Here is a 21,984-nt window from a genome sequence, read left to right as displayed (position 1 = left end):
CAAAACTAAAAAGTAAAAGGTTCTAAAAACTAAATTAAACCCTCTGTATTCTCAAAACATAGTATCGCATAGTAAAGCTCTGCCCTAATCTCCGTCTAGCTTTAGAGCTGGTCTCGCTCGTTTATCTGTGTCTTCTCAAAACACAGATTGTGAATCTGGTCGTGTGCGAATTCAACTCTGCCCTAGTTTCCATCTCGCTCGTTTGAGAATCCAAGGTATGCCTCCTCTTTCAAGTTGCTCTTTTACTTCTCTATGTGTTCTGATTTCACTGATTGCAACTTTATTCGAGTTCTTCTTCTTCTTCTCTAACATTATAAAATTGGTAAGATTTCATAATCTGGTATTTTTTCGTTTATATAATCAGTGAAAAGATTATTGGGTTGGGATTCCTGATTTGATAATGTAATTTTCTGAAGTGTATTCAAGTTTGTAGCGTATTGTCTGAAGAATTTTATTTCATTCAGAGTGCATACCAGTTTTGAAAGCTAATTATTCCATGAATGGCATATTAGTTTTATGTATTCAGTGAGGGATTTTGCGAGCCAAAACAGGGACTAGCGTTGTTACACCTATTGCAGTTTTGATTTTACATATGAAAAGATTTCAACTAAATCCAGCGCTTCTCGTCTCTACTGGCAATTGTATTTTAGTATATTTGAACAATAATAGCATCTGCGAAGATTGCAATTTCTTGTTGTTGTGTTATGAGATCAATATATTAGTGTATGTATTTTACATATGAAAAAAGTTTTCATTTTTCTCTGTTCTTTCTTCATCATCCAGAACTATAAGGAGAAGTTAGTTTATGAGCCAAGTAATGTCAAACATACAACTAACAGTGTATTTACATATATTTTTCTTTCATATAACTAAGCAATAGAATATGGGTGTTTGTTTGTAAGAAAAAAGAAATAGCAGCGAACATGAATCTTGATACATGTTAAGAACTTAGGGAAATTCATGAGCTCACACTAACTAGCAAGAAGCAGTCTTTAAGTCGCGCGCGTTTGGATGATCTTGTGTCATAAAGTATACTAGTTATATTTTCCTTTGGTGTAAGTACTTACTTCGATCTCGGAGCAGGCTAGAAGGAACCATGTATGCATGTTTTAGGAACCAGCATCTTTAATTACAAGTTAATTTATAATCTTTTATTTATCTAAGTGTCATCTGATTGTATATTTCAATGTATTAACTAAAAACAGAGGAGCCGAGTCAACTAGAAAGTGCGACCTTAGAGTTGAACTAGTTGTGTTCATTTGATCGTAACGGTAGTGTGAATCGTAGTATTTTCTTATCTTTTATCTTTATTTAATTTAATTTTTATTTACTCTCCACGGTTATGGCACCTAGTAAGCAATGGATGCAACTTGTTGATAATCGGCTCGATGAAGCCTACTTAATCGGAGTGCAAAGGTTTTTGGATTATGCTTTTCAGAAAACATGAGAAGAATATGAAATACAATGTCCTTGTGTCAATTTTAGGAACTCGTAAGACAGTTGAGACACATTTGAAAGTATATGGAATAATTAAAACTAAACTTGTTGGTATCATCACGGGAAAAATTTAGGTGAGCCACTGTCAGAATCTGAAGATGAAGATGGTGATGAAGTAGAAGAATGTGAAAGTGAAGATGAAGTACAAGAACTGTTGAGAGATCTATATCTTAATCTTGATGGAAGAATTGTGCACACTGATTGTGATGATTTACCTGAGGAGGAACCAAATATTGAAGCGAAAAGATTTTACAGGCTATTGAAGGATTTCGAGCAGCCACTGTATCAAAATTCAAAAGCTTCAAAGCTTTCCTCTTTGATTATATTGCTTCACATCAAAAGTATGGGCCGTTGGAGTAATGAGTCATTTACAATATTATTAAAAATGTTACAAGAGGAGTTGTTACTTGATGGCGCCAATTTTCCAAAATCATATTATGAGGCAAAGAAGATAATTCAAGACCTTAGGCTTTCTTACAACAAGATTGATGCTTGTACTAATGATTGCATGTTATACTGGAAGAAGGATAGCTTACTTGATTCTTGCAAAGTTTGTGCTGCGTCTAGATGGAAAATAGATAGACATAGCGGGGAAACAAGGAATAAAAAAGGTAAGAAGATAACATCAAAGACTTTACGCTATTTTCCATTAAAGCCTAGGCTTCAGAGGTTGTTTATGTCTACAAAGACATCTTCTTTAATGACATGGCATAAGGATAAAAGAGTTGATGATGGAATAATGAGGCACCCAGTTGATTTAATGGCGTGGAAGTCATTTGATGAACTTCATCCTTCATTTGCGGCCGAGCCTCGTAATGTCCGACTTGGACTTGCTAGTGATGGATTTCAGCAATTTCGAAATTCAAAAACTTCATATAGCATTTGGTTTGTTGTTCTTATTCCTTATAATTTACCACCTTGGTTGTGTATGAAACAAGAAAATTTTATTTTGTCAATGCTTATTCCTGGTCCTGATAGTCCAGGAGATACAATTGATACATATCTCCAACCTTTAATAGAGAAATTGAAGGAGTTGTGGGAAGTTGCCATTGAGACCTTCGATGCATTGGCTAGACAAAATTTTAAGTTGCATGCTTCTTTGTTATGGACCATCAATGACTTTTCAGCCTATGAAAATTTATCTGGATGGAGTACAAAAGAAAAATTGGCATGCCCATGTTGCAATAAAGACACTTCCTCAATTTGATTGGCTAATAGTAAGAAGCAATGCTTTATGGGTCATCGACTCAAACTTCCTCTTAGCCATAAATGGAGGAATGTCAAGGATTCATTTGATGGTACAAAAGAGAAAAGGCTCCCACCAAAAATATGTTCTGGTATTGAGATACTTAATCAACTGCAAGATCTTGAAGGGATACAGTTAACAAAGGATCCAAAGAAAAGGAAGAAGATATCACATGAAAACCGAAAGGATAATTGGAACAAGAAAAGTATTTTTTTTTTAACTTCCATATTGGAAGTCTCTCTTGTTGCGACATAATTTGGATGTTATGCAGATTAAAAAAAATATATGTGATAATATTATGGGAACAATCATGAATGTCAAAGGAAAGACCAATGATACAATTAAAACTCGGTTAGACTTGCAAGACAAGAATATTAGGCCGGAATTGCACCCCATCCAAAGAGGGGAGAAAGTTGAAGTTCCAACTACATGCTACACATTGCCTCCCGAAGCTAAGCACAAATTATGCCAATTCTTAAAGAATTTAAAGGTTCCTGATGGGTTTTCATGTAATATTTCTCAATGTATGAATCTGAAAGATCACAAGATATCTGGGTTGAAAAGTCATGATTGTCATGTCCTTCTGCAACATATACTCCCTCTTGCACTTCGTGGTATGTTGTCCAAAGAAGTGTGTGAATCGCTTATTGAGTTATCTTTATTTTTTAATGTGCTTGGATCAAAGAAGTTAAGGATTGATGACTTGGAACAAATTGAAGCGCAAATTCCCATAACACTTTGCAAGTTAGAAAAGGTCTTCCCTCCTTCATTTTTTGATGTCATGGTGCACTTGCCTATTCATTTAGTTAGTGAAGCTAAGATTGCTGGACCTACTCATTATCGGTGGATGTATCATGTAGAACGATGGTTATATTTTTTAAAATCTCTGATTGATAATAGGGCATGTCCAGAGGGTTCTATTGAACAAGGTTACATTGCAAATGAATGTATGACCTTATGTTCAAGATATTTGCATACTATTGACACAAAATTTAATCGACCTGAACGAAATTATGATGGAGGTTTAAAAAAATCTAATGGAGGTTTATCTATGTTTTACCAACCTGGAAGAACTCTGGGAGCTAAAGATCCATGTGAGCTTGAAGCAAATGAATTGGAACAAGCACATATATACATAATGAAGAATTGCGATGAAGTCATACCATATCTCGAGTATGGAGAGTTCTTTCATACCGTCTTATTTTCCTTATTTCCTTTAGGGTAATTTTTTTTATATGACATTTATGGTTCACTTCAAATTTGTAGAGAGTTTGCATAAACTCATGTGGATACTGCACAACACTTATCTGATACAGAATGGAACCGACAGTTTATTGAATGGTTTAAAGTTAGGGTGAGTAATACATAAACATCATATTTGACATTTAATGTTGTATTACTCATTCTAAAGTATTCAATTTAATCTTATTGATAGGTTACACAATTGCATAAAGGAGATGATAGTCGGATCATGGAAGATCTAATCTCACTTTCACGTGGTCCTACCCAATATACGACAAATTTTAATGGTTACATTGTCAATGGATATAGATTTCATGTAGAAGATTATGATAAAAAGTTAATGACTCAAAATTGTGGCGTTTAGTTGGTGAGAATGATCAAGATAGTGAGAACATTAATTATTATGGAATTTTAACAGATGTGATTGAATTGCAATTTCTCATGGGTAGAAGAGTGATTTTATTTCGATGTAATTGGTTTGATATGTATAATAAAATAAAAGGAGTTAAAAAAGATGAGTATGACTTTGTGAGTATTAATCTGGGGAGATTTCTGAAAACAAACGAGCCTTTTGTTTTAGCGGAGCAAGCATCTCGAGTGTTTTATACTATTGATAATTTCAACAAAGGTTGGCATGTAGTGAGGAAGACTCAACCTCGTGATTCCTATGAGATTGTAAAACAAATAGATGATGATATTGTAGACATAGGAAATCCTTCACAAAAGAAACGAAAAACAACGGTGAAGTATCTCTTTATGAATTAGTATATTCATTGTTACATATTCTGATGGCATGATTTCCTTTATTACTATATTGTCACACATTTTGTCTTACTATTTTTTACTTTTGGCTCTTTGCAGGTTAAATATGAAACCATCAAGGACTGAAAATGAGGTGGAATCAACTATAAAGACTACTACCAGATATGCATTCCTCGCCCCAGGTGCTATAAGAAAGGGACAAGGACGAGGACGAGGGCTTAGATCTTTGGTTGAGAAAGAGAATATGCCAATTAAGAGTTTATTTCCTCAATCTAGTGATCTTGTTAAGCAATACATCCAAACAATTGAAACAGTTAAGATATTTTAAATCTACTGTTTTTAATTTGCACGACTGAATTTAAATGTTTAAATATTAGTAATATGATTTCTTTTCGCCAGGTGCTATTGGGAATGGAGGAGGACAAGGGCTTAAAAGCTCTACCATGTCTGCTACTCAAGGAACAGGAATGATAGATAAAAATTTCATCGTTCTTGAGAAAGAGCATATGCAAATTGATATTCCATTGCCTCCATCTACCCACCAAGTTAAGCAATACATCCAAAAAGTTGAAGCAAGTAAGTTTTTCCAAATCCATTGTATTTTTAATTGCATATATAACTAAAATTAAATGCCAAACTAAAATGATTTCTTGGGTCCAGGTTCTATAGGGATGGGACGGGAGCCAACGCCTAGATCTTTGTGCTCCTCTTTAGGGATTTCTAAAAATGAGGTGGGAATTTATCCTAATCAACGTACGCAAACTTCTTCTAAAAGTACAAGATCAAATTTTACTATGTCTTCTGATCAAGAAATGCGAACAATGGATAAAAACTCCTTGGTTCTTGAGAAAGAGCATATGCAAACCAATATTTCATTGCCACCATCTACTGATCAAGTTATGCAGCACTTCCAAACAGTTGAAACAGGTATGATATTTTGAATCCATATTATTAATTTGTAGAACTGAATTGTATTGCTATAGTTTTTACCAAATTATGCAGCTGTAGGTTCTTCATCTAATCCTGCAAAGGTAAAAAGAGTTCGAGGGAGGAACAAGTGTAAAGAAGTTGCATCACTTGAAGTCGGACAAAAGCTGAAAGTAACCTTTTACAATAATCGAACGGTTGGAACAAATAGCAAACTGTTTTCGAGGCACTTGGGAAGAATCGTTCGTGACCGTAATATGTGTCCTTTGGGAGTATCATCGTGGAATGATATTACGGAAGAAAAGTTGAATCACATGTGAGAAGCTATTGAGGTAACAACTGTAGCCAAGAGTATGACTGTGCAATTTGAGTCATTTTAAGTCTAAGCAGCTAGATAACAATTTTGACATGGCTGATAAATCTGGAAAATTTATCTACATGACTGAGGAAATGATATTTATACAGTAAAGATGCATATTATTAGTTGAATACTTGTGTTCCTGTTTGTGCCTCTATGTAGGAATCAAATACCATAATGCTTACAGTTATTGGCTATTGATAAACCAGCAACTATAGGTTAACGTCTAAACAATTCTGAAAGCAGTAGACTGGAAAGTGAATCTCACACTATCATAGAACAATTTCTGGTTTGCTGCCTATTTTTTAAATGTGCACTTGGTCAGTTCTTGTCTTTGAGGGCATATAAGATGCCTTGGGCATGAGGATACAAATATGGCATTTGCTGTTTAAATATTCTTCAATTCAAAATTCATTGCTTCTTAGGGTAACTTTTGTTGGCACTTGATATTTAACTTTTAAGTTGTAACTCTGCTATGTGACAATTATTGTCCAAGTAGAACATTTGCAGACGTTCATATTTTGTAGATCTAATAAAGAACTAACTTTTAATATGAACATTACCTTGACAAGAGTTGAAGTTTTGGCAGAATGATAATTATAAATTGATGCAAAAGTATATGTTTCTCAGGTTTAGTTGGTCCAAACTTAGCCTAAGTTAAAATACTAATACATAACTGATTTAACCTTCTACAACTCAAGGTAGGTAATTATAAGACAAGTGTGGTGGTATAGTTGGGATCCATTCCCTTAAATCAAAGGTGTCGGACTCGAGCTTTAGTAATTGAGAACAGTATATCCGTGCATAAGTACAACACGGATCAGTGTCAGTTGATCAAGAAATTTGGTTAAACAAAAAAATGTGTTAATCTCTCTAAGGAAAGTTCTATAGTGATGTATGATCTCTTGAAAACTTCAAAACCATTTTCCCTTTCAAATGGAAGATTCTGTTGACCAGAGCTTCAAGTATTGGGTATTGGATAAAATAACAACCATGGGGAAATCTCAGTTAAAGACCTCTGACTCTTTAATCTCGGTAACTTTTTAAAAGTGTATGCACTCAACTCTACTGACAAATGAGTTATTCCCAGTTTTATGTTGCCAGCTACCACAAGCATAGGGTAGCAGTATTAGCTGTTTTATCTAAACTTATGTGCTCAATTACTTAACGTGCTCTGTATAATCATAGGAGATTGTTAACTGATTCAACAGACTTCATAAAAAGTTCCGCTGCTGGAGAGTTGCTAGATAGAATTTCAAATTAAATACAACTATTAGCACATATTCAAAATGCGACAGATTCAAAATGCACAGTTAGGATCAAAATGCAACAGATTTACTAAAACTGAACTAATATAAACTCAACCCATATTCTGATTATTGTAGGATAAATTTGAGAGTGTTGACATGAATGATCATCGTGGTCATATCTTCGGATGGATGAAAGAGTTATGGAACAAATGGAGAGGACACTTGCATGCAAAACATGTAAAAGATAAGCCAATCCAACAGGCTCTTAAGAATATTCCAAAGGGAGTAGACAAGAAAGAATGGGAGTAGTTAATAAAGGAACATTTTTCTTCAGAAAATTTTCAGGTATTCCTAATGATTTAATAATCTATTTCGCTAAAGCATCTGCAGCCTGATTTCCCTCCCTAGCACCAGTTATTTTTCTACTATATCTGGAACCTGAGTATATTGTTTAAATTTATTAACTTTATTACATTTAAGCTTAATGTTACACAAATATAGGCGAGAAGCAACAGGAATGCGGCAGATCGAGCTAAGTTGAAGATGCTTCATCATATTGGTAGCAAGCCTATTCGAGAGATTATTTATCAAAAGGTATTATCATAAAATCTTTATTTTCCTAAGAAAATATTTACGAGCTGTTATTTGACATGTTTGCTGATGTAAAGGGCGGAAAATATGGCAATCCACCAGATTTGGCAACAATTTTCTTCGAGACCCGTAAGAAAGATAACAAGCTTGTTGAACCTGAAGCAATTGAAAAATATGTATGTTTGGTAAATTGAATTTGTAAATTACTTGAAAGTATTATGGATTCTGATTTTAAATGTATCTTTATATATTTTGTAGGCTCAAATCGAAGAAATAATTCAATCAGATCCATCTCTACCTAGCATAGAGATTGTAGAAAAATGTTGTGGACCTCAAACTCTTAGCCACGTGTTTGGCTTTGGGGGTGGAGTAAAGGCGAAAGACTTGAAAGGTGGAACTTCTTCAAAGGCTAAATTACTGTCCGCGCTACGTTCAACTCGAGAAGAAAATAAATCTTTGAATGAGGAAAACAAATCCTTGCAGGAGCACTTGTCTACCTTAGAAGATGACATGAAAGAAATGAAGAAAATGAAAGAGTTCTTCGCTGCTCAACAATCACATGTCCCGCTTACGACATCGTCCGTTTCAACTGAATAAACACTGTTTTGTCTGCTGACCAAGTTAGTAACAATATACCCAACTTTTTAATTTATATAATTGATTTCCGTATAGTCAATTTCTATATTACAGATTCTAGCAGTTTACTTTTTAATTTTTTTTTGCAATTCATCAGTAGTACCTGAGAAGGGCAAGAAGAAATAGCCTACAGAATAGTGATTGAAGCTAGATATGGATTGAATGTACAATGGTGCAGTAAGTAGTTTGACAATCTATAAGCTTATAAGCTGCAGTAAACCATTACTAGAGACAAAGGATAAATAATAGTCAAAAGCAATATATGGAGAGTTATCCCTTGCTGTAAATTTAGACAATTTGGATGGAAAGGAACCATAAATATTTTGATAAGCCTCATCTTTGTCTTCTGTAGTACTTAGATGCTCGTGGATCATTTTTTTGTGGTGTAGTAGAAATGTTGTAAATAATTTTGGTAATATGGTGAAAGTTATTGGCCCCTTAGGCTTATCTTACCTTTTTCATATAAAAAAAAGTTATAGACCCCTTACATATTTTGAACAACTAACTTAGCAAGACTCTGTGCATACTGTTTGCTTCACCTCCTAGACACAATTACATCAATTAGTTGTTGCACTAACATCAGTGATACATGCTTAGCTAATCAGTTTACCAAACACATACACCTACTCCACAATTCAACTGAAGGCATTTTTGACATACAAGGCATAAGTGAAGAATGATTTTTTTTTCATGAAACTTCACTGCATTAGCAAGCTGGTCTGCTACAGTGAACGTTTTGTGAGTCGGATTAAAGATATTGAATTTGGACAAAACTGACATCATGGATTTTACTATTCATCTCTTTCCATGGAAACAGAACTTGCAAAGTGTTTAGTCCACCTGTGTTCTTGTTAAGAGATATCTGATGTTTCTTTCTGTAATTTTTTTGTGAAGTCATTACTAGAAACATTAATGTGCCAATAAGAAATAGGCCCTTGAAAAGAGTAAGTTATTGACTCAAAATCCAGGCAGATCAAAGGTCATTTAAAAGAAGAATTATAGGTTGATTCTGGACCATCTTACATTGAACATTTAACAAATTGACTAGTACCTCAAGGGCCTGACATGATCATATATACAGAGACGGCAAACAGTGTTGTCCACGCACTTGTTTCCCGTCAGGTAAAGGAGCTGTTTAATACCTTACAAGTGATTTTTCGTCAATATCAAAATTTGTCACTTGTTTCTTTCTGCGGTTTATTTGACTTGAACGAGTCAGGAAGTGGTAATATTCAAAACATGTGAGAATTCTAAGTTAGAGAGCTTAATCTGAATTCTATGAGAAACTTGCCTCATCTTATTTTGAATTATATTGGTAGAACATGATTTTGAATGTCCTCTTTATTTGTTGTATATCATGTTTGTTCCGTACGCAAGTGGTAATGACCGTGCTCACTAGAAGTAGATGATATGGTTCTCTTATGATTAAAGATACCAAGTTCGTGATGTTGTTGTTTGTTCATAATAGTTGTTCTCTTAAATGGTAAATCTTGAATTGTTGTACCGGAATTTATCAAACCAAAGTTTGATTTACCAACCCAAAGTTTTTCTAATTATTTTTTATATTTTCCTATAGCCTTGTTGATGTTGTTCTATAACACCTAGTGAATTTAGGCTGCTTTTGGGGTAAGCGGTTAACTATTGCTAGTTTAAATTTACATGTCATTTTACCAATAGTTATTTATCATCTTTTTAAACTTTTGTACTTACAGGTTTTGAAGACTGAAGCTACAAGTCAAGATGCAAGTTTAGAAGATGCACAATCTCATTTATTATTTTGTTAGGACTGTTACTCAAAACTTGATATCATAATGTAGCTGAGGATGTTAGCTAAGTTTTTTTGTTAAGGTGTTGGGCAAATATAGAAACTAACATCATCATGGGATGTGAACTTGATATATTATCTTTTTATATCTAGATTTTTCAATAATAATTTAATATTTATTGATAAAAATAACTCTTTGTGGCATTGAGCTTTAGGACTACTCATGGTTAATAAGAGACCAGGAATACGATCGCTAAATTACAATATAATCTAGGACCAGTTAAAGGTTGATCGCCAAAATGGATTAACGATTGGAATATATATATTTTTCAACGTCTATTAGGGACGAGATATGTAGTTTAAAAGTATTTCACGACCAGATTTTCTGCCCATCTCTAAAAGATAATCTAGGACTAGTTAAAGGCTGGTCGCTAACAAAGTTTAACGACGGGAATATATGAATTTTTCATCGTATATTAGAGACGATATATGTAGTCTCTAAAACTATTTCACAACCAGAATTACTGTCCGTCTCTAAATCATTTTAACGACCAGTTTTTTTGATTAGTCGTTATTGGCTTTTAGCGGGGGAGGCTATTACGACGGGTTGCGACCAGCTTTCTCCCGTCGAAATTCCTCCTTTGGGGACCAGATTTGGCCTTTTAGGGACCAGATTTCCCTTCCCTAAGTGATTTCCCTTTTGGGGTCCACAGAAGCGGCTGGATGGGAAGTAAGTGACTTTCGCATCTGTGATGGTTTTTCTGCAGAAGCAATATCGCAGGTGCGGTACTGAGGACCGTAAGTGCAGTTCTGCTTGGCAGTTTTATATTCGAAGGGTTTTGTTATTTCTCTCATTTTTGGAGTTGTGGAGCTCGGCTAGTGACGATTTTTGGAGTGTTTTTCGTCACAATTGAAGGGGTAAGTGATCCTTACTTCATTTTAATGTTAGATATTGATTACCCATAGATTATTACATCTACTTTTCATGAGTTAAAGGTGGGATTTGAGGTTTTTGGACTGCGATTTTGGAGAGTGAGGTTTGATGATTTGATGGTCGATCTGAGGTCGGAATTAGATGAAATTGGTATGATTGGACTCGTAGTTGAATGAGTGTTCGAAATTTTTAAGTTTTGTCGGGTTCCAGGGTGCGAGCTCGGGGTTGACTTTTTGAGTTGACTTTTTAATTTAGTTAAAGATCTTAGCTTTATCATTTGGAATCGTTTCCTATGGCTTTTATTGGTGATATTAAGTTATTTGGGCTAGATTCGAGCCGTTCGAGGTTGATACACGCACGAAGGGCTTATTAGAGAATTGATTTGACTTGTTTGAGGTAAGTATCTTATCTAAACTTGGTTGAGGCACTAGTTGCCTGAGTTATTTGTGATAACTACGTGCTATGGGTGGTGCATATGTGTGGGGCTAAGCCCATGTGTCTGCACAAGAGTATTTTCCATGCTCGGGATAATGCTTAGGCTATAATATGCCTTGAATTGATTGCTAAGCTTCATGCTGTGATGTTTCTTTCATTTATACACATGTTGAGATCTATTTGAGCCATATTTGAGGTTAATCTCCTGATTAAACTTGATAGTTGATATGTTGTGAGGTATTTGCCTAATTTGAGCTATGATGTCACACTTGCACATGCATACACCTTAGCATGTTACTGATACAAGTTCGGACGTATGAAGTTTGATGTTCTTTGATCATGTACATGTATTCTTTCATATCTGCTTATGTGTGATATGGATTGGAATGGCAGTCTATGACCATGATGAGCAGATTGTGACATTGTGTATGTGACCACGTTGGGCGGATTGTGTGCCTTTGACCACACCGAGTGTATCCGTGATATTGAACATGTGACCACATCGGGCAAATTATGATATTAAGCATGTGACAATGCTGGGCGGATTATGATTATTGCACGTGACTACACCGTGTAGTGTGTGGATCTGGATCCATCCCCCTAGGGTCACCCTCTCATGTGCCTTGTTGATGGTGTACACGCGAACAGTGGTTTGGTAGTGTTATGAAAATTCTTAGGAAAAGCTGGCCAATGTTTGATTTGGTTGTTGCATTTCATCTTTATTTGTAACTTCCTTGACAACTACCTGCTTTAATTGCATATCTTCTTTATATGCTGGATTTTGACTGAGCAGAGTACGTTAAGTAAATATGTGCGCCAAGGTGGTTCTTTCAAAGATTCATGACTTTATCATATTATTGTTCTGTTCTTTTTGTATTTATGAACTGTATAGGTGATTAGCGACTATCATTTATAATTCTTGTTTCTATTACCTCGCCGAGGTTAATTATAATACTTGCTGGGTACATGGGGTCAGTTGTACTCATACTACACTCTACACTTAATTGTGCAGATCTAGGTGTTGGACCCAGTCATCAGTAGTTAAGACATATAGCTGAGTTGGTCGCCGAGAGACCAGGTAGAGCTGTATTTGGCCTGCAGTCTTGGCATCTCTTTTCATCTTGTACTGTTGTTTTTATTTCACACAATATTATTATTTAGTTTTTCAGACTTGTATTTTTATTTAGAGCTCATGACTTTGTATTTATCAGTTATGGGGATTTATCATGTATCATTATGTTATGTTGAAGGCTTTAGACTTTGTGTTATTTTGTTAATATTGTTATTATGATTCGTCATTGTTATGTTCGGCTTGCGTAGCAAGTGCGTTAGGCGCCATCACGCCCAATTGATGGTTTTGAGTCGTGACAAGATAATTAGCTAAATAAAATGTGAAATGATCCCTTCACTGAAATTAGAGTTAGTTGACTCTATTTATATGTACATCAATTGTGGCTAATAAAATAAACAACCGTACAAGAGTTGAGTCCCTTAAAGATAATAAAATGTGAGCCAACTGATGGAGGCCCAATTAAATGAAAAGGATCATCTTGGATCTGGGCCTAATATCTGATCTCTATCTTCCTTGTCAAGCTTGAGGGTGAGTAAACACCAAGCTCAGCAGTATGTGATGAGGAACACTGGTCAAAGCCTTGGTAAGCATGTCCACAAGTTGAGCAGAAGTAGACACATGCGGAAGAGAGATCACACCAGAGGATAGAACATCCCTAACATAATGATAATCTGCCTCAATATACTTTGTACGTTCATGAAAGAAAGGATTTCTAGCAATATCTAATGCATCTTAACTATCACAAAAAACTTTCCCAAGTGAAGAGATCGATAACCCCATATCAGCAAGCAACCTAAGCAGCCATGAAACTTCAGCAACCACTTGTCTTAAAGCTCTGTACTCAGCCTCAAAAGAGATCAAGGAAACACTAGGTTGCTTCTTGGTCATTCAATAAATGGGAGAAGTGCCAAAAACAATGAAATAACCACTAACATATCTCCTTGAGATGGAGCAAGCAGCCCAATCTGAGTCAGAATATGCCTTTAAGGAGAACTCAGAATAACTACTTAGCAAATGTCCTAAGTAGAGTCATTTAGAAGATACCTAAGGGCATGAAGAGCAACCAACATGTGGGGAACCTTAGGAGAAACCAAAAACTGCCTAAGATGATGAACTGAGAACGAAATGCCAGGCCTTGTATGTTGTAGAAAGTTTAGTTTTCCAATAAGCCTTCTGTACAAAGCAGGATCAGGAAGAGGATCCCATATATTAACATACAACTTAACCTGAGGATCAAGGGGAGTAGTAATAGGCTTGACATCATTACAGTGAAACCCAGACAGAAGGTCTGATGTATATTTATGTTGATTAATGAGATAACCCTCAACCACCTTAGATACCTCAAGACCATGAAAATAATGAATAGAACCAAGATCCTTGATCTTGAACTGATGATCCAAAAAATATTTTAGGTATACCATTTCAGTATCACTATCCCTGGTTAATAGAATGTCATATACATACACATCCAAAAGAACATTGGATGAGGCAGTAATTTGGTGAATATTCTCAATACGCTATCTAAACTAGGAAAGTCAGAAGAGTCATTCTTGCTAGGAGAATAACCTATGGAAAGGAGAGAATGTGACAACTTGGCAAACCACTGTATAAAAGTATGTTTGAGACCATAAAGGGACTCTTCAGTTTGCAGACCAAAGGAGGATCAGAAGAAGAAGACTGAACTGTCAAGCCCAAAACAATCTTCATGAAGATATCCATGAAAAAAGGTATTATTAACATCCATCTGACGAACATTCCAACCATGTTTGATAGCCAAAGTGAGAAGGTACTTAATAGTGGTGATCTTGACAATTGGACTGAATATTTCAGCATAGTTTATGCCCTCTCACTGAGAATCACCCTTAGTCACCAGCCTTGCTTTGTACCTCTCAATAAAGCCATCAGACTTTTCTTTGATCTTATAAACCCATTTATTGGGGTATGGATTTCTTACCATAGGATAATAGTGACAATGACCCAAGTCTGATTAGCCTCCAAGGCTTGAAGTTCCTTGAGCATAGCATTCAACCAGGCAGGATGAGGTGCATCCTGGTGGTAAAACTAAGGTTCATGCATGTGAATCTCAGCTGAGGTACTCTTGGACTTCGTAGGAAGATTGGAGATAGCAGAATAACATACATGATCTGGAGGTAAGCATGAGTGTGGGATTCTCTAACAGATTTCCTAAGAAGGACAAGTTGAGGAACATAAGGAGAGGGAGAATCTGCGTAAAATATAGGAGTGTCACGACCCCAATTCCCTCCGTAGGATGTCGTGATGGCACCTAGTCTCTAAGACTAGGTAAGTCTAACATTCGTGCAGAAATAATTGAAATAATAATTAAAGTCTCAATAACTCAGCAACTATATAAAATGAACTCTGCAACTCAGCATATACTACTCCCAAAACCCAGCGAATACAAGTCACAAGCTCTAAATAGAAGTACTACATAATCCTATACATTAATATCTATAAAAGGATAAGAAAACTAGAATAGTCTAGGTAGCGGGGGACTCTAAGGCCTACGAACGCCGACAGGTATACCTTGAAGTCTCCATAACTGAACTCTCGCTAATGCCTGGGCTGGTATGAGGTACCTGAATCTGCACAAAAAGAAGTGCAGAAGCGTAGCATGAGTACACAATAACAGTACCCAATAAGTGCCAAGCCTAACCTCGGTAGAGTAGTGATGAGGTCAGGTCAAGGCCCTACTAGAATAAATAAGAAACAGAACAAGTATATAACAGTGAAAATAATGATAGCAATAGAAATAAGACAATTAAATAAGTACACCGAGAATAGCTACACTGAACTAAGGCAAGTGATACTTCACAAAATAAAAACAAGGGATACTATGACATGGAACAAAACAACAAAAACACAAGTGAAGAAATAGAAAGTATCAACAAGAGTCACTACCGAGGTATCGCCTCGTAGTCTCAAATAACAAATCAATTCATAATCTTTCCTTATATCATCGGGGGAGCCTTGCATTTAGTTTTGAAGATCATTTCCCGCAATAGCATCCCGTGTTTTATCCCACCTTATCACACTGCATGGCTTCTAGTAGTTCCCCTACTAGCCACACGTATCAAGCCCACCTTATCTCACTGCATGTGTTTCAACCCCAAAACCTTATACCGCCGCATGCGTATCAATATAACAACGTATCAAAAATCGTACCTCAAGTGTCCAATATCACAATTTGCCACAAAAACCAACAATAACAGTGTTTTCACAATAAAGAGCCCATGACTCAACCACAATGTACACAAGAGTCTCAACAATAATAATCGGTAGTGAATAACTCAACAAGAATAGTATTTTACAACTTAACACTTTGCCTCAATGCGAATCACGGCCTTTATAACTCAATACCAATTCCAACAACAAGATATTCCAAGAATAACAACATCAAGTAAAGAGTTCAACGGTCAAATAATGAATAGGGAATAAAGGAAACAAGAACTTCAACTAAACATGAAAAATAATTAGCAAGAGATAAGACAAGTAGAACATGTGAAAATAGATTAATGATGATGAATATAACATGTTAAGATAATTCAATTAAGGCATGAAAGGAATTCACATAGCTAAAACCGGTAAATTTCCACATTTAGCCTATGTACACACTCGTCACCTTGCGTACATGGCTTCCACACATCACAATCATCAAAAAACAACCCCAATCCTAAGGGGTAATTCCCCCCTCTCCCCCCCACAAAGTTAGGCAAGACACTTACATCGAAACACACTAAATCAATCCACTGGTAGGCCTTTCCCTCAATTATCCAATTCTGAATGGCTCGAATCTAGCCAAAACAACTTCATGCCATAAATATAAACTATAGGAAACTATTTCGAATAATAAAATTATGATCTTTGCAAAGAAATAAAAAGTCAACTCAAAAAGTCAACCCAGGCCCGTATCTCGGAATCCGACCAAAATTACAAAATTCGGACACTCATTTGATAACGAGTCCAACTATACAAGAATTACTCAAATTTGACCTCAAATCGCCTCTCAAATCCCCAAATTTAAGCCTAAGAAGTGTCACAAATGTTTTCCCAAATTTCCAACTAAAAACACGAATTAAATGATGAAAACAACAATAGATTCGTGTAATTTAACCAAAACCAAGTTAAGATTTCTTACCTCCAATGCTTTCCCTGAAAATCTCCCGAAAATATCACCACAAACTGAGCTCTCTAGGTCAAAAAATAGATTATGAAATCAAACCCTCGAAATAGGCCTTTTCTGTCGAGCGATTTCGCTTTTGCGGGCCTTTAGTCGCATCTGCGATGCCGCACCTGCCGAAAAACCTTCGCATGTGTGGATTCCACTTAGGCCATAACTTTCTGCTTCTGCGGACCAAACGCACATCTGCACATCCACTTCTACAGAATGAAAGGTGCTTCTGCGCACTCGCTCTTGAGGGCAAGGCCCGCTTCTGCGACCATAGACCAAGCCAACCCCTTCCGCATCTCCGACCACTCCTCCAGTGTTGTAGACTCGCAGATGCAGATATCTCCTCGCACCTGCGATCCCATATGGGCATAGCTAGCTTCGCTTCTACGCTCAACTCCTCGCCTTTGCATGTCTACACCTGCAGCCAAACCCTCAGCAGGTGCAATGACACCAGAACAACAGTGATTCAGAAATTGCACAAGTCCAAAATTATTCTAGATTCTATCCGTTCACACAATGGGCCCCCGTACGAATATACCGACAAGTTCCAAAACACCTAACAGACCTTTTCAAGGCCAAAAATCACATCAAACAATATTGATTCTATGAATCGCAACCCAATTCAAGCCTATGAAACAATGAACTTCCGAATTCCAAAACTAATGTTGATTCATACCGAAACAACTCTGATTGACTTCAAGCTTTTCACACAAGTCATAAATGATATGAAGGACCTATTCCAACTTCTGGAATCAAAATCCGACCCTGATATCAATAAAGGCAATTCCCGGTCAAACTTTACAATCTTCCAAACCTTCAATTTTTAAACTTTCGCCAATTTATGCTGAAACGACCTACGGACCTCCAAATTAACATCCGGACACGCTCCTAAGTCTAAAATAACCATACGGAGCTATTGGAACTATCAAAACTCCATTCTAGAGTCGTCTACACAAGATTCAAACTACGGTCAACTCTTTCAATTCAAACTCCAACTTAGGAACTATGTGTCCCACTTCACTCTGAAACTCACCCGAAACCAAAACCAAACACCCTGGAAAGTCACATAATCACAATATAACATTGAGGAGGCAATAGATAGGGGATCGAGGATAAAATACTCAAAACAACCGGCCGGGTCGTTACATCCTCCCCCTCTTAAAAGAAACGTTTGTCCTCGAATGAGTATAGAAACATACCTGAAGTGGTGAAAAGATGAGGCTAACGGATACGCATATCATGCTCGGTCTCCCAAGTCACCTCCTTGACTGGCTGACCCCTCTACTGGACCTTCACTAAAGCAATATTCTTCGACCTCAACTTTTGGACCTACCTATCCAAAATGGCCACCGACTCCTCAACATAAGACAAATCCTTGTCCAACTGGACTAAGCTGAAATCCAACACTTGAGACGGATCGTCGTGATACTTCTAAAGTATAGAAACATGGAATACTGGATGAACTGAAGCTAGACTATGTGGTAATGCAAGCCTGTAAGCCACCTCTACAATCCTCTCAAAAATCTCAAAAGGTCTGATATACCTAGAGCTCAACTTGCACTTCTTTTCAAACCTCATAACACCCTTCATGGGAAAAACTCAGAGCAAGACCCGCTCCCCAACCATGAATGTAACGTCGCGAACCTTTCAATACACATAACTTTTCTTTCTAGATTGGGTTGTACGAAGCCGATCTTGAATCAATTTAACCTTTTTCAAAGCATCCTGAACCAAGTCTGTACCCAATAGCCTAGCCTTACCCAGCTCAAACCAACCCACCGGAGACCGACACCGCCTTCCATAAAAAGCCTTATACGGAGCCATCTGAATGTTCGACCGGTAGATGTTATTGTAGGAAAACTCCGCAAGCGGCAAGAACTGATCCCAAGAACCTCCAAACTCCATCACACACATGCAAAGCATATCCTTCAATATCTGAATAATGCGCTCGGACTGTCCTTCCGTCTGAGGGTGAAATATTGTACTCAACTCAACCCGCGTGCCTAACTCATGATGTACGACCCTCCAGAATAATGAAGTAAACTGTGTACCCCAGTCAGAGATGATGGATACTGGCACATCATGAAGTCGGACAATCTCGCGAATATAAACCTGAGTTAGCTGCTCTGAAGAATAAGTAGTCACCACTGGAATGAAATTAGCCGACTTGGTCAACCTATCCACAATCAACATACTGCCTCGAACTTCTTCTGAGTCTATGGGAGCCCAACAAAAAAATCCATAGTAACCCTCTCCCATTTGTACTCTGGAATATCTAGCCTCTGAAGCAATCCACCTGGCCGCTGATGATCATACTTCACCTGCTGACAATTTAGGCACCAGGCTACATACTCCACTGTGTCTTTCTTTATATTCCTCCACCAATAGTGCTGCCTCAAGCCCTGATACATCTTAGCGGCAATGAATAAATGGAGTACCACGAACTGTGGGCCTCCTGAAGAATCAACTCATGCAAACCATCTTCATTGGGCACTCAGAGCCTGCCCTGCATCCGTAACACACTGTCATCCCCAATAGTGACCTCCTTGGCATCGTCGTGCTGAACCGTGTCCTTTAGGACAAGCAAATAGGGGTCATCATACTGACGCTCTCTGATGCGATCATATAGGGAAGACCGAGAAACCACACATACCAAAACTCGACTCAACTCCGAAACATCCAATCTAACAAACTGGTTGGCCAAGGCCTGAACATCCAATGCTAATGGCCTCTCAGCTACTGGTAAATATGCTAAACTGCCTAAGCTCTCCGCCTTACAACTCAAGACATCGGCCACCATATTAGCCTTCCCGGGATGACATAGAATGGTGATATCATAGTCCTTAAGCAACTCTAGCCATCTCTGCTGTCGCAAGTTAAGATCCTTTTATTTGAACAGATGTTGTAGACTCCGGTGGTCGGTATAGACCTTACAAGGGACACCCTACAAATAGTGCCGCCAAATATTCAAGACATGAACAATAACTGCTAACTCAAGGTCATGGACATGATAGTTCTTCTCATGCACCTTCAACTATCTAGACGCATAGGCAATCACCTTACCGTCTTGCTTCAACACCGCTCCGAGTCCAACATGTGACGCATCACAGTACATAGTGTAAGACCTCGAACCCGTAGGCAATACCAACATTGGGATTGTAGTCAAAGTAGTCTTGAGCTTTTGAAAGCTCTCCTCACACTCCTCGGTCCACCTGAACGGAGCACCCTTCTGGGTCAATCAGGTCATAGGTGCAGCAATAGATGAGAAACCCTCTACAAATCGATGATAATACCCTGCCAAACCAAGAAAACTCTGGATCTCAGTAACTGATGACGGTCTGGGCCAACTCTGCATTGCTTCAATATTCTTCGGATCCACCTTAATTCCCTCACTCGACACTACATGACCCAAAATTTCCACCAAATCAAGCTAGAATTCACACTTTGAAAATCTTACATGCAACTTCTTTTCTCTCAAGGTATGGAGCATGGTCTTTAGGTACTGCTCAAGATCCTTCTAGCTCCGGGAGTACACCAAGACGTCGTCAATAAACACAATGATGAATGAGTCAAGATAGGGCTGGAATACACTGTTTATCAAGTGCATGAATGTTGCTGGGGCATTGGTCAGCCCAAATAACATCACAAGGAACTCGTAAAGACCATACTGAGTCTTGAAGGGGATCTTCGGAATATCTGGCTCCCTGATCTTTAACTGATGATAACCTGACCGCAAATCAATCTTTGAGAACACTCTAGCACCCTGTAGCTGATCAAATAGTTCATAAATGCATGGAAATGGATACATGTTCTTCACTGTAACCTTGTTCAACTGCCGATAATCAATACACATGCACGTGGAACCATCCTTCTTCTTTACAAACAAGGCTGGAGCACCCCAGGGTGACATACTGGGCCGAATGAAGCCCTTATCAAGCAACTCTTGCAACTGCTCCTTTAACTCCTTCACCTCTGTTGGGGCTATATGATATGGTGGAATAGAAATGGGCTGAGTGCCCTGTAACAAATCAATACCAAAATTGATATCCCTGTAGGGCGGCATGCCCGGAAGATCCGCCGGAAATATATCTGGATAATCCCTCACTATCGGAACTGACTCAACTGTAGGAATATCAACACTGATATCTTTCACATATGCTAGATACATATCACATTCCTTTCCAACCATCCGCTATGCCTTAAGGAAAGACACCACCCTTCTAGAAACATAATCTAAAGTACCCCTCTACTCCAACTGCGGCAAACCTAGCATAACCAATATCACTGTCTTGGCATGACAATAAAGGATAGCGTGATAGGGCGACAACCAATCCATACTTAAGATAAGATCAAAATCTACCATACTGAGCAACAATAGGTCGGCTTTGGTCCCAAAACCACCAACAATAACTAAACATGACCGATACACACGATCAACAACAATGGAATCTCCCACAGGAATGGACACATAGACATGAGAACTCAAAGAATTACGGGATATACCCAAATATTGAGCAAAGTAAGATAAAACATAAGAATAAGTAAAGCATGTATCAAATAACTGATGCATTTCTATGACAAACCGGAACAATACCTGTGATAACTGAGTCGGACGCAACCGCCTCTATCCTAGTAGGAAGAGCATAACATCTGGCATGGCCTTCCCCTCTAGGGCGACCTCTATCTGCTTTACCCCTACCTCTAGCTGGCTGAGTAGGTGTAGTGGCAACTAGTGCGGTAATCATGGCCTGAAAAGCCTGAGGGCCCTGTGGAATAAGTTAGGCCTGAGTAGTCTGTGGAGGTGCACCCCTCCTGAGTCTAGGGCAGTCCCTCACCGTATGGCGAGTGTCACCAAACTTAAAACAAGCTCTCGGAGGACGTGGCTGCTGGAACTGGATCGGTTGGGCTGACCGCTGAAAGCACCCCGTGCAGGAGGTGCACTAGACAATGGCGGTTCATAATGGGCAATCTGGGGCCTGGGAGTGGCTGGAATACCACTAGAAGCTGGAAGTGCTGAATGAACAAAGTGGCTCATATAGCCTCTACCGTGACGGGATACAACTGGGGCACGTGCACCGCT

General features: G+C 37.8%; 2 protein-coding genes across 5 annotated transcripts; both read left to right on the top strand.

Annotated features, from left to right (window-relative positions):
- Positions 1-27: 27 nt before the first annotated feature.
- LOC142178569 (uncharacterized) lies at positions 28-10,463 on the top strand. 4 transcript variants are annotated; one of them, XM_075248377.1, is made up of 10 exons: positions 28-215; positions 4,847-5,060; positions 5,147-5,323; positions 5,408-5,674; positions 5,756-6,006; positions 7,418-7,627; positions 7,784-7,876; positions 7,951-8,049; positions 8,132-8,493; positions 10,222-10,463. In XM_075248377.1, exons 3-5 carry the CDS (start codon positions 5,191-5,193, stop codon positions 5,992-5,994), a joined length of 639 nt encoding a protein of 212 aa, XP_075104478.1. In that variant the 5' UTR covers positions 28-215; positions 4,847-5,060; positions 5,147-5,190; the 3' UTR covers positions 5,995-6,006; positions 7,418-7,627; positions 7,784-7,876; positions 7,951-8,049; positions 8,132-8,493; positions 10,222-10,463. The 4 variants fall into 4 exon arrangements, with proteins under 4 accessions (XP_075104478.1, XP_075104475.1, XP_075104477.1 ...); XM_075248374.1 differs by having other exon boundaries at positions 31-215; positions 5,750-6,006; XM_075248376.1 differs by having other exon boundaries at positions 31-215; positions 5,750-6,006; positions 7,763-7,876.
- LOC142178190 (uncharacterized) lies at positions 2,732-5,075 on the top strand. Its single transcript, XM_075247518.1, has 4 exons — positions 2,732-2,948; positions 3,067-3,837; positions 4,350-4,731; positions 4,847-5,075. Exons 1-4 carry the CDS (start codon positions 2,732-2,734, stop codon positions 5,073-5,075), a joined length of 1,599 nt encoding a protein of 532 aa, XP_075103619.1.
- Positions 10,464-21,984: the final 11,521 nt, after the last annotated feature.

The sequence above is a fragment of the Nicotiana tabacum genome, chromosome 24 (assembly GCF_000715075.1).
Source record: "Nicotiana tabacum cultivar K326 chromosome 24, ASM71507v2, whole genome shotgun sequence".
NCBI classification, from domain to species: Eukaryota; Viridiplantae; Streptophyta; class Magnoliopsida; order Solanales; family Solanaceae; genus Nicotiana; species Nicotiana tabacum.
This window is presented reverse-complemented; position numbering and strand designations above follow the sequence as displayed.